This window comes from Somniosus microcephalus, chromosome 32 (assembly GCF_052327205.1).
Source record: "Somniosus microcephalus isolate GS21.2 chromosome 32, FLI_Smic_1.0, whole genome shotgun sequence".
Lineage (NCBI taxonomy): Eukaryota > Metazoa > Chordata > Chondrichthyes > Squaliformes > Somniosidae > Somniosus > Somniosus microcephalus.
The window spans coordinates 7,980,458-7,991,386 of NC_141018.1; the positions used below are offsets into that span (position 1 = coordinate 7,980,458).

The 10,929-nt window shown below is 51.3% G+C and overlaps 1 protein-coding gene across 1 annotated transcript in view; it reads right to left on the minus strand.

Moving 5' to 3' along the window:
- Positions 1-1,026: 1,026 nt before the first annotated feature.
- LOC147097255 (ras-related protein Rab-8B) overlaps positions 1,027-10,929 on the minus strand; it is an 83,272-nt gene continuing 73,369 nt past the window's right edge. Inside the window, exon 8 of the mRNA XM_085972056.1 lies at positions 1,027-3,957. Coding sequence (XP_085828182.1) covers positions 3,862-3,957 — 96 coding nt within the window. The 3' untranslated portion in view covers positions 1,027-3,861. The remainder of the gene's footprint in view (positions 3,958-10,929) is intronic.

The window sequence follows — 10,929 nt, forward strand, 5'->3', positions numbered from 1 at the left end:
AATGAGGTGGCTCAGAAACTACAGCATGAGTTAAACAATGGCAGATGAAACTTAATGCAGACAAGTATCCCACATTGCAAGGAATAATAGGCAACTTGCATACTTCATGAATGGTGTTGAAACAACGAAGGATTAAGTTGAAGAGACCTAGGAATCTTAGAAAGACTTGCATTTCTATAGCGTTTTCACAACCTCAGGACGTCCCAAAGCGCTTACACCCAATGAAGTACTTTTGAAGTGTAGTCACTGTTGTAATGTAGGAAACGCAGCACCAATTACGCACAGCAAGCTCCCACAAACAGCAATGTGATAATGACCAGATAATGTTTTTTAGTTATGTTGTTTGAGGGATAAATATTGGCCAGGACACCGGGGATAACTCCCCTACTCCTCTTCGAAATAGTGCCCTGGGATCTTGTACATCCACCTGAGAACAGACAGGGGCCTCGGTTTAACGTCACATCCAAAAGACGGCACCTCCGACCGTGCAGCACTCCCTCAGCACTGCACTGGGAGTGTCAGCCTAGATTTTGTGCTCGAGTCTCTGGAGTGGGACTTGAACCCACGACCTTCTGACTCTGAGGTGAGGGTGCCCCTCACTGAGCCACAGCTGACACTTGACATGTCCAAGCAATTCTTCACACAAAGGGGAGTGGAACTCTCAAACGCTCTCCCTCCCCCCCCAAAAAAAACATTGAGGCTGGGGGGTCAATTGAAAATTTCAAAACGGAGATTGATAGATTTTTGTTTGGCAAGGGTATTGAGGGTTATGGAACCAAGGCGGGTAGATGGAGTTAGGATACAGATCAGCCGTGATCTGATTAAATGGTGGAACAGGCTTGAGGAGCTGAATGGCCGACTCCTGTTCCTAGACTGACGGAGGGGTTCAAGTTTCCAGATATCACCCAGTTGTCTCCACATTGGTTTTATACCGAGACACATCCATCAGGGAGCTGAACCCCAAAACCACCCTCCTCAGAGGCAGCAGCCTGAACACAGCATTATAGTCGACTAAAGACCAGTGTGCTCGTTTTGCCATTTAATCTTTATTTCAGACTCATTATAAAAAAAGTCCACACTGAATAATAAAACCCACCAAGTTTACTTTACAGAACATCAGTACACATGAATTAATCAGATTCAAATGTTAAAACACTTGTCATGGGAACCCATCCCATTCATTCAGCTGCAGAATCTTACAATATCGTCAGGGACTTGCAAATACTCTTTCAGATGCTTAAGAGTTTTTTTTAAAAAATTAAAATTTCCAAAGCCTTTTATTTGGAAAGGAGCAAGAAAGGAGGAAGGGAGTGTGTTGTGATTTACTTTAACATAATACAATGCACTAACATAATGATGGTTCCTGTTAAGTGTCTTCAACAAACTAATTGTAAGACCACGGAAAAACACGACATTGTTATTTTCCGTCTAGAAGTGAACAGGTTTTATGCAACATGATACGATCATGGGCACAAGTTACATGTGCTTACAGTTACCGCAAACTCACTTATGCCACACTCTGCATTCCACAGGACCTAGATTAAAAATAAACACTGAAGTAGTTTATTAAGAATTAACAATAATAAAGTGCAGCCCCAGAAACAGTAATACTGCTGCAAGTACGTATCTTCTTCTATAGTCCAGTCTCTTGTAAACCACACACAATGATCATTGTATGAAATAATGTTAATTCAGCAAAATCCACAGGGAATAGTCTTTCTTTACGATAATTAGTATCTGTACTGCAAGCCAAACCCCCCCCCCCAGTTTTGCAGTCTTACTGTTACAGTGTTGTGAATAAGTTCACAATAAGAAAGCATTTATTACCAATGCAAATCGTTTCTTTTAGAAACCTCACTCTTGCCATGCAGAAAGTGAACTTCCTACGGGCTTCTGCGATGTATTTACAATTTAGCATAGCTACATTTAAGAAAATAGCAAACATTTTATACATCAGAGCATATACTCCAGCGTGCTGCTGCGTCAAGAAGCACATCTGATTTAGTCGCTACAGGCTGGAGAAAGTTGTTCTTGGAGACGGGCATATGTGTACACATTCTTACAGCAAGGCAGTTCTCAGTAAATGGTCAGTGACAAGTCAAATGAACTTACAGCTTCTAAAGACACCAGAGGTGTAACTGAAGTTTGACGTGTGCTGACAATACCAGTCCGTTTATTTAAAAAAAATTTACTTAAAAAAAAATAGTTCAATGTCCTTAAACACACTTCAAAATGATAGCAGACACTGTCCATAACATGCGACTGCGGTTCCACAGATGTAAAAAGCAGGCCACAGATACTCTGCTACCATCGCAGTGTGTAAAGCTATGGTTTGAAAGAAACAATAGCGCTCCAGCAGTTAGTGCAAACAGACATTGGCGCTGTAAGAGAAAGCCACTTGTATTTGATTATGGATTTTACAATGCATCGAAAGAGCCAGAGAGGCAAAGTTAGTATCTGGTAGCAAGAGGCGGCTAAAAGTAAAAGTGCAAAATACAGAGGGGCCGTCAATAAAGTATGTACACCAGTGGGAGCGTGGGGTTTAAAAGGTGCCGCGGAGAGGGGAGGGGCTGCCCACTTGCACACGCGTGTAGCTTCAGTGGGCGTTTTGGCCATCACAGAGATGGTGCTGGCTCTCGAGTGTGGTTCTAAAGAGAGAGTGGGGCAGAGAGCGAGTCCGGCAGAACCAAGCAGAGCTTGCCTTCAGTCAATACTCAAGACCGGCCACACATCGTTTGTGCTCATGTTGCGGTCTTTCAAATGATGGCCGATCCTCCTCCTTCCCCCACCCCCAAAATCCAGTCACGTAGTTTGACTGTGCTTTTCCCCCCTGTCGTCGCTTCCACCGGTTCTATCATCGCTCTGCCTCTCAAGCCACAGACTCCTTGCTGGCCTATAGGCCCATGAGCATCCTGTGGTACATCACCAAAGTGGCCACTGTTCACGTGTGAGCCCCAAACAGCCAATCAGGCTATTTGACCTCAGGGGCAGCACACCCGAGCCTTATCCTGTCCTCACACAAATCTTTGGGGGGGGGGGGGGGGGGGGGGGGGGGCGGTCACTGACTGAACATTGGCTGATTTTTCCCCGTCTTGACCCAGGGGTCCCCACTGTGGCACTCTTGCCAATTGGCTGAGAGCAGCTAACTCCGATTCTGGGGTTGGGTGGTGCAATCAATCACAAAAACAGGAACATTTCACTCAAAAGAATTCGAGCTAGTAGTCAGCTAAAAAGTTTTTATTTCAGGGCACTTGGCACAATAAAAAGTATCTAGAGGAGCTCCACCTGTCCAGGGCCACACGTGCTACTGCTTAGAATATTCATTTCCTGCTCATATTAACCTAGTTATGCCAAACTGTGTTACCCAGGAGAAGAGCATGAGATCCAAAAGTATTTTTTTGGTGAGGGGCTGGGGAACAGAGGTCAAAAGTGGAGGTTTGAGGTGGGGGTGTTGGAACAGAGTACGACTGGCTAGCAGTTTTTTTGGGGGTGGGGTGGGAGCCATTTTTGGCATACATACTTTACGGATGGTTCCAGACACAGATGACAGCTTTTGCAGCAGGGCAGTTCAGGTTAAACAAAGGTCTACACAGATTATTCCCGCGTCTCCAATTCAGCGGTTTCCATTTTCATCGTCACGATGGTGAACACGAGCCAACAAGAGGGGAGGGGAGGGGAGGGGGGGCACTCGAGTGTGTACCTGCACAACCCACTCAGGGAAGACCAACGGGTGATCTGCAAACAGCGAGCTCTCAGCAGCAGCAGCAGGTGGAATTTATTTCAGAGGCTGATCAACACTGTGCTTTCAGAGAAGCAAAAAAGGTTGCCCTAAGGATGCTGCAGTCTGTCATTTTAAGTCCATCAAAGCAGCGTACATCGGAAGAAGCTGCTTTTCTTTGACTGGTTCTTTGCGGTGATTTTAACTTGCCCACTGCTTCCCGGAGGACTGTTTTCGTTCTAGAAACAAAGAAATGCATCGTTAGAAATATTTACTTATTTTTATTCATTCATGGGATGTGGGCGTCGCTGGCAAGGCCCGTATTTATAGCCCACCCCTAACTGCCCTTGAGATGGTGGTGGTGAGCCGCCTTCTTGAACCGCTGCAGTCCATGAGGTGAAGGTGCTCCCACAGTGCTGTTAGTCAGGGAGTTCCAGGATTTTGACCCAGCGACAATGGAGGAACAGTGATATACTTCCAAGTCAGGATGGTGTGTAACTTGGAGGGGAACTTGCAGGTGGTGGTGTTCCCATGTGCCTGCTGCCCTTGTCCTTCTAGGTGGAAGAGGTCACGGGTTTGGGAGGTGCTGTCGAAGAACCCTTGGCGAGTTGCTGCAGTACATCTTGTAGGTGGTACACACTGCAGCCAGTGTGCCGGTGATAGAGGGAGTGAAAGTTTAAGGTGGTGGATGGGGTGCTAATCAAACAGGCTGCTTTGTCCTGGATGGTGTCGAGCTACCAGAGTGTTGTTGGAGCTGCACTCATCCAGGCAAGTGGAGAGTATTCCATCACACTCCTTACTTGTGCCTTGTAGATGGTGGAAAGGGGCTTTGAGAGTCAGGAGGTGAGACACTCGCTGCAGAATACCCAGCTTTTGACCTGCTCTTGTTGCCACAGTATTTATGTGGCTGGTCCAGTTAAGTTTCTGGTCAATGGTGACCCCCAGGATGTTGATGGTGGGGGATTTGGAGATGGTAATACCATTGAATGTCAAGGGCAGGTGGTTAGACTCTCGCTTGTTGGAGATGGTCATTGCCTGGCACTTAAGTGCCAGGTAACATTCATGCCACACATCAGCCCAAGCCTGAATGTTGTCCCGGTCTTGCTAAATGCGGGCACGGACTGCTTCATTATTTGAGGAGTTGCGAATGGAACTGAACACTGTGCAATCAATATATAAAAGGGAAGTTGCTGTTACGTGGAGGCACAAGAAACAGTACTCATCACACAATCAAGTATGATCTCGATTGAACCTCTGCCATCATCTCATGACACTTCTGTATCTCCAAGTCCTGCCCTTTCCCAAGACAATCGCTATAACAAGACTCTAATCATTTAGATTAGAAATTATGCAGTATTCAGGTTGACTATTGATATACCTATCAATTCCTCCAATAAAAGGCGAAGAGTTACGAAGGTGACTAAAGGTTTTTATTGACTAAATAACAGAGCCCACTCTCGTGGGTGATCCGATCCAAGCAGGAGGAATACCAGCCAGTCGCTCACCTTTATACCTGGCCTGGTGGGTGGAGCCAAGGCGGAGTCGGCAGTGGTCATCCCAGGTATAGCAGTGTGGCAAGAGGCGACCTCGTACCGTGATACAATAGTGGTCAGTGATACAGTTATAACGAACAGTGGTGAACAGTGCTAACTACTAACAGTGATACGATAGTGAACGTGGTTTACCACATTCACCCCTTGTTTAGAATTAAGTCCGGCGGGGTGAAGTGTACTACCAATTCTGGTAGGTCAGTCTGTCCGGAGGCTTCGTAAGCCTCTCCGATCGCCGCAGCGGTGGTGTTGCCTTATCCGGTGCTGGTGCCTTATCCGGTGTTGATGCTGGTGTTTGCGTGGTCGGCGAGGGCTCGTGGGGTTCCGGCATGCCGTCTACCTGGACTGAGGTTGGGGGGGGTGGTGGCGGTGTTTCCGGATCGGCTGAGGGTGCGAGGTCTCGTAGGGAGACAGTGTCCTCCCGCCCGTCTGGGTACGCCACGTAGGCGTACTGGGGGTTGGCGTGCAGGAGGTTCACCCTCTCGACCAGGGGGTCCGTTTTATGGGTCCTCACGTGTTTCCGCAGCCAGACCGGCCCCGGGGCGGTCAGCCAGGTTGGTAGAGTGGTTCCCGTAGTCGACTTCCTGGGGAAAACGAACATTCGTTCATGGGGGGTGGTGTTAGTGGCCGTGCAAAGTAATGACCGGATGGAGTGCAGCGCTGTCGGGAGGACTTCTTGCCAGCGGGAGGTTGGGAGGCCCTTAGACTTTAAGGCTAAGAGGACGGCCTTCCATACCGTCGCGTTCTCTCTTTCCACCTGACCGTTACCTCTGGGGTTGTAGCTGGTGGTCCTGCTTGCTGCAATACCTCTCTCTAGGAGGAATTGCCGGAGTTCCTCGCTCATGAAGGAGGAGCCCCGGTCGCTGTGTATATAGTTCGGGAACCCGAACAAGGCGAAGAGGGCATTCAGGCACTTAATGACCGTGCTACTGGTCATGTCGGGGCAGGGGAAGGCAAAGGGGAAACGGGAGTACTCATCAACGATGTTGAGGAAGTACACATTACGGTCAGAGGACGGGAGGGGCCCCTTAAAGTCGATGCTCAGGCGCTCGAAGGGGCGGGTGGCCTTGATCAGGCTTGCTCGGTCCGGCCTATAGAAGTGCGGTTTGCACTCCGCACAGGTCTGGCAGTTCCTGGTCATGGTCCTGACCTCCTCGATGGAGTAGGTCAGGTTGCGGGCCTTAATGAAATGGTAGAGTCTGGTGACTCCGGGGTGGCAGAGCTGGTCGTGGAGGGTCTGAAGCCTATCGATATGCGCGCTGGCGCATGTCATTCGTGAAAGGGCATCAGGGGATTCGTTCAGCTTGCCTGGCCGGTACAAGATCTCATAATCGTAGGTGGAGAGCTCGATTCTCCATCTCAAAATCTTGTCATTCTTGATTTTGCCCTTCAGCTTGTTATTAAACATGAAAGCCACCGAACGCTGGTCGGTGAGGAGGGTAAATCGTTTGCCTGCCAGGTAGCGCCTCCAGCGCCGTACTGCCTCCACGATCGCCTGGGCCTCTTTCTCGACCGACGAATGTCGGATCTCGGGGCCCTGTAGGGTCCTTGAGAAGAAGGCCACTGGCCTCCCCTCCTGGTTTAGGGTGGCGGCTAAGGCGAAGTCGGATGCGTCGCTCTCCACCTGAAAGGGGATGGACTCGTCCACTGCGTGCATCGTGGCCTTGGCTATGTCTCCCTTAATGAGGGAGAAGGCCGCGCACGCCTCCTCCGTGAGGGGGAAGGAAGTGGCTTTCAGGAGGGGTCTGGCTTTGTCCGCGTAATTGGGTACCCATTGGGCATAGTAGGCGAAAAGCCCCAGGGTTCTCCTAAGTGCTTTAGGGCAGTGGGGGAGGGGTAGCTCCATGAGGGGGCGCATTCTTTCTGGGTCGGGGACGATGATTCCGTTCTCCACTACGCAGCCGAGGATGGCAAGGCGCGTGGTGTTAAACACGCATTTCTCCTTATTGTAGGTGAGGTTCAGCCGTTGGGCCGTACGGAGGAATTTCTCCAGATTCGCGTCATGTTCCTGCCGGTCGCGGCCGCAGATAGTGACGTTATCTAGGTAGGGGAATGTAGCCTGCAGTTCGTTCTGGTCAACCATCTGGTCCATTTCCCTTTGGAAGACCGAGACCCCATTAGTGACACCGAAGGGGACCCTAAGGAAGTGGTATAGGCGCCCATTCGCCTCGAAGGCGGTATACTGGCGGTCCTCGGGTGGATAGGGAGTTGGTGGTAGGCCGACTTCAGGTCGATGGTCGAGAATACTTTATACTGTGCAATCTGATTGACCATGTCAGATATGCGGGGGAGGGGGTATGCGTCCAGCTGGGTATATCTGTTTATGGTCTGGCTGTAGTCGATGACCAGGCGGTTTTTATCGCCGGTCTTTACGACTACGACCTGGGCACGCCAGGGGCTGCTGCTCCCCTCGATAATGCCCTCTTTCAGGAGGCGCCGCACCTCAGAGCTAATGAAGGCTCTGTCCCCGGCGCTATACCGCCTGCTTTTGGTAGCGACGGGTTTGCAGTCAGGGGTAAGGTTAGCAAACAGAGAGGGTGGCGGGACCTTGAGGGTGGAGAGGCTGCAGGTGTTACGCGGTGGGCGGTTTAACGTTTGCTGGTTGTTGACTGTGAGTGGGGGGAGGGGTCCACCGTATGCTAGGGTTACGCTTTGGAGGTGGGATTGGAAGTCCAGCCCTAGTAGGACGGCAGCGCAGAGATGGGGGAGGACGAGGAGTTTAAAGTTTTTATACTCCGTGCCCTTAACCGACAGGGTCACGACACAGTAGCCGCTGATGTCCGTGGCGTGGGACCTCGATGCCATCGAGATTCGGCTGCGCGTTGGTAGGACAGAGAGGGAGTAGTGGCTCACCGTGTCTGGGTGGATGAAGCTCTCCGTGCTTCCGCTGTCGAACAGGCAGGTCGTGGCGTGGCCGTTCACTTTGATGTCCATCATTGACTTGGACAGATGGTGTGGGCGGGCTTGGTCCAGGGTGACGGAAGCTAGTGTGTAGCTGAGCGAGTCGTTGTCACCTGCGGGCGAGGCGGTCGGGCGTGGTGAGTAAAATGGCGTCTCCCACGAGGTAGGGCCCCATGAGGCACTATTGGGGTCGGTTGCCTTAATCAAAGATGGCCGCCCCCATGACTCATGTGTGGGGATGCTGGCTGCCTCCGTTGCCCTAAACAAAGATGGCCGCCCCCATGACTCATGTGTGGGGATGCTGGCCTCAGTTGCCCTAAACGAAGATGGCCGCCCCCATAGTTCGCATGCGGCACTGCTGGCCTCTGAGGATCCGCTCCTGCAGGCCTTGGAGAAGTGGCCTTTCTTCAGGCAGGTTTTACATATGGAGTTCTTGGCTGGGCAGCGCGACCTCGGGTGCTTCTCCTGGCCACAAAAAAAACAGCCGGCGGCCCGATCGCGGATGCCCGATGTCGGGGCCGGTGGTGGCGGGGGCCGGTCGGGTCCCGGGACGCCGACGCAGAGGTAGGGTCCCGGGGGCGGCGCTGGGAAGGGTGCTGTGGTAGGGGTCGGGGCCCGAGTCCCAGGGTCGCGAGCAGTACCTGGTGAATGCTTCCTGATCTTGGTGGGCCACTTCCAGGGAGATAGCGAGGGCTTCAGCTTTTTCCATGCTGAGGTCTTTAGCTTCCAGCAGTCTTTGCCGTGAGTACTCGGACCGTAGGCCTTTCAGGAATGCGTCGCGGATATTATCTTCAGTATTTTCGGCTGCCGACACCGATTTAAAGTCACAGTTCCTGGCGAGTGCATATAGCGCCTGTGAGAATTCGGCTACTGATTCTCCTGGCTGTTGCGGCCGTGATCTTAGGAGGTGCCTAGCGTACATGTAGTTTACCGGGGTCCGGTACTTCTGTTTCAGCAGGTTGATGGCGGTCTCGTAGGTAGTCATGTCCTCGATGAGAGTGTATACTCTCGGGCTCAGTTGTGCCTGCAGGACACTTAGTTTGGATGCCTGAGGGACGCTGGATTCTCTCAGGTATGATTCGAAGCAGACCAGCCAGTGTTTTAAAGTCTGCGGCTGAGTTTGCTGCTCGTGGGTTCAGGTCCAGGGTACGGCGGTCTGAGGGCTCGCAGCCAAGCTGGCTGGTGTGGCTGTGCTCCTGGGAGCTGCGCTGGTGGCTCCTCCGCCGGTTGTGACTCGTTGTCGGACATCATTAAATTTAGTCAATAAAATTGATATACCTATCAATTCCTCCAATAAAAGGCGAAGAGTTACGAAGGTGACTAAAGGTTTTTATTGACTAAATAACAGAGCCCACTCTCGTGGGTGATCCGATCCAAGCAGGAGGAATACCAGCCAGTCGCTCACCTTTATACCTGGCCTGGTGGGTGGAGCCAAGGCGGAGTCGGCAGTGGTCATCCCAGGTATAGCAGTGTGGCAAGAGGCGACCTCGTACCGTGATACAATAGTGGTCAGTGATACAGTTATAACGAACAGTGGTGAACAGTGCTAACTACTAACAGTGATACGATAGTGAACGTGGTTTACCACAACTATATAACGTGGATAAATGCGAGGTTATCCACATTGGTGGCAAAAACAGGAAGGCAGATTATCTGAACGGCAATAGATTGGGAGAAGGGGAAGTGCAACGAGACCTGGGTGTCCTTGAGCACCAGTCGCTGAAGGTAAGCTTGCAGGTGCAGCAGGCGATTAAAAGGCAAATGGCATGCTGGCCTTCGTAGCGAGAGGGTTTGAGTACAGGAACAAGGATGTCTTGCTGCAGTTGTACAGGGCCTTGGTGAGACCACATCTTGAGTATTGTGTGCAGTTTTGGTCACCTTATCTGAGGAAGGATGTTCTTGCCATGGAGGGAGTGCAGCGAAGATTCATCAGACTGATACCTGGGATGGCAGGAATGACGCATGAGGAGAGGTTGGGTTGATTGGGCTTATACTCGCTGGAGTTTAGAAGAGAGGAGATCTCATTGAAACTTATAAAATTCTGACAGGACTGGACAGACTAGATGTAGGAAGGATGTTCCCGATGGCGGGGGAGTCCAGAACCAGGGGTCACAGTCTAAGGATAAGGGGTAAGCCATTTAGGACTGAAATGAGGAGGAATTTCTTCACCCAGAGAGTGGTGAACCTGTGGAATTCTCTACCACAGAAGGCAGTAGAGGCCAATACATTAAATATATTCAAGAAAGAGTTGGATATATTTCTTAAGGCTAAAGGGATATGGGGAGAAGGCAGGGACAGGGTACTGAATTTGGATGATTATCATGATCTCATTGAATGAAGGGGAGGAGGGGGGGAAGAAAGGAGGAGAGGGGGGAAGAAAGGGAGGAGAGGGGGAAGAAAGGGAGGAGAGGGGGGAAGAAAGGAGGAGAGGGGAAGAAAGGAGGAGAGGGGGAAGAAAGGGAGGAGAGGGGGGAAGAAAGGGAGAGGGGGGGAAGAAAGGGAGAGGGGGGGAAGGGAAGAGAGGGGGGGAAGAAAGGGAGAGGGGGGAAGAAAGGGAGGAGGGGGGGAAGAAAGGGAGGAGGGGGGGGAAGAAAGGGAGGAGGGGGGGAAGAAAGGGAGGAGGGGGGGAAGAAAGGGGAGGAGGGGGGGAAGAAAGGGAGGAGGGGGGGAAGAAAGGGAGGAGGGGGGGAAGAAGGGAGGAGGGGGGAAGAAGGGAGGAGGGGGGGAAGAAAGGGAGGAGGGGGGGAAGAAAGGGAGAGG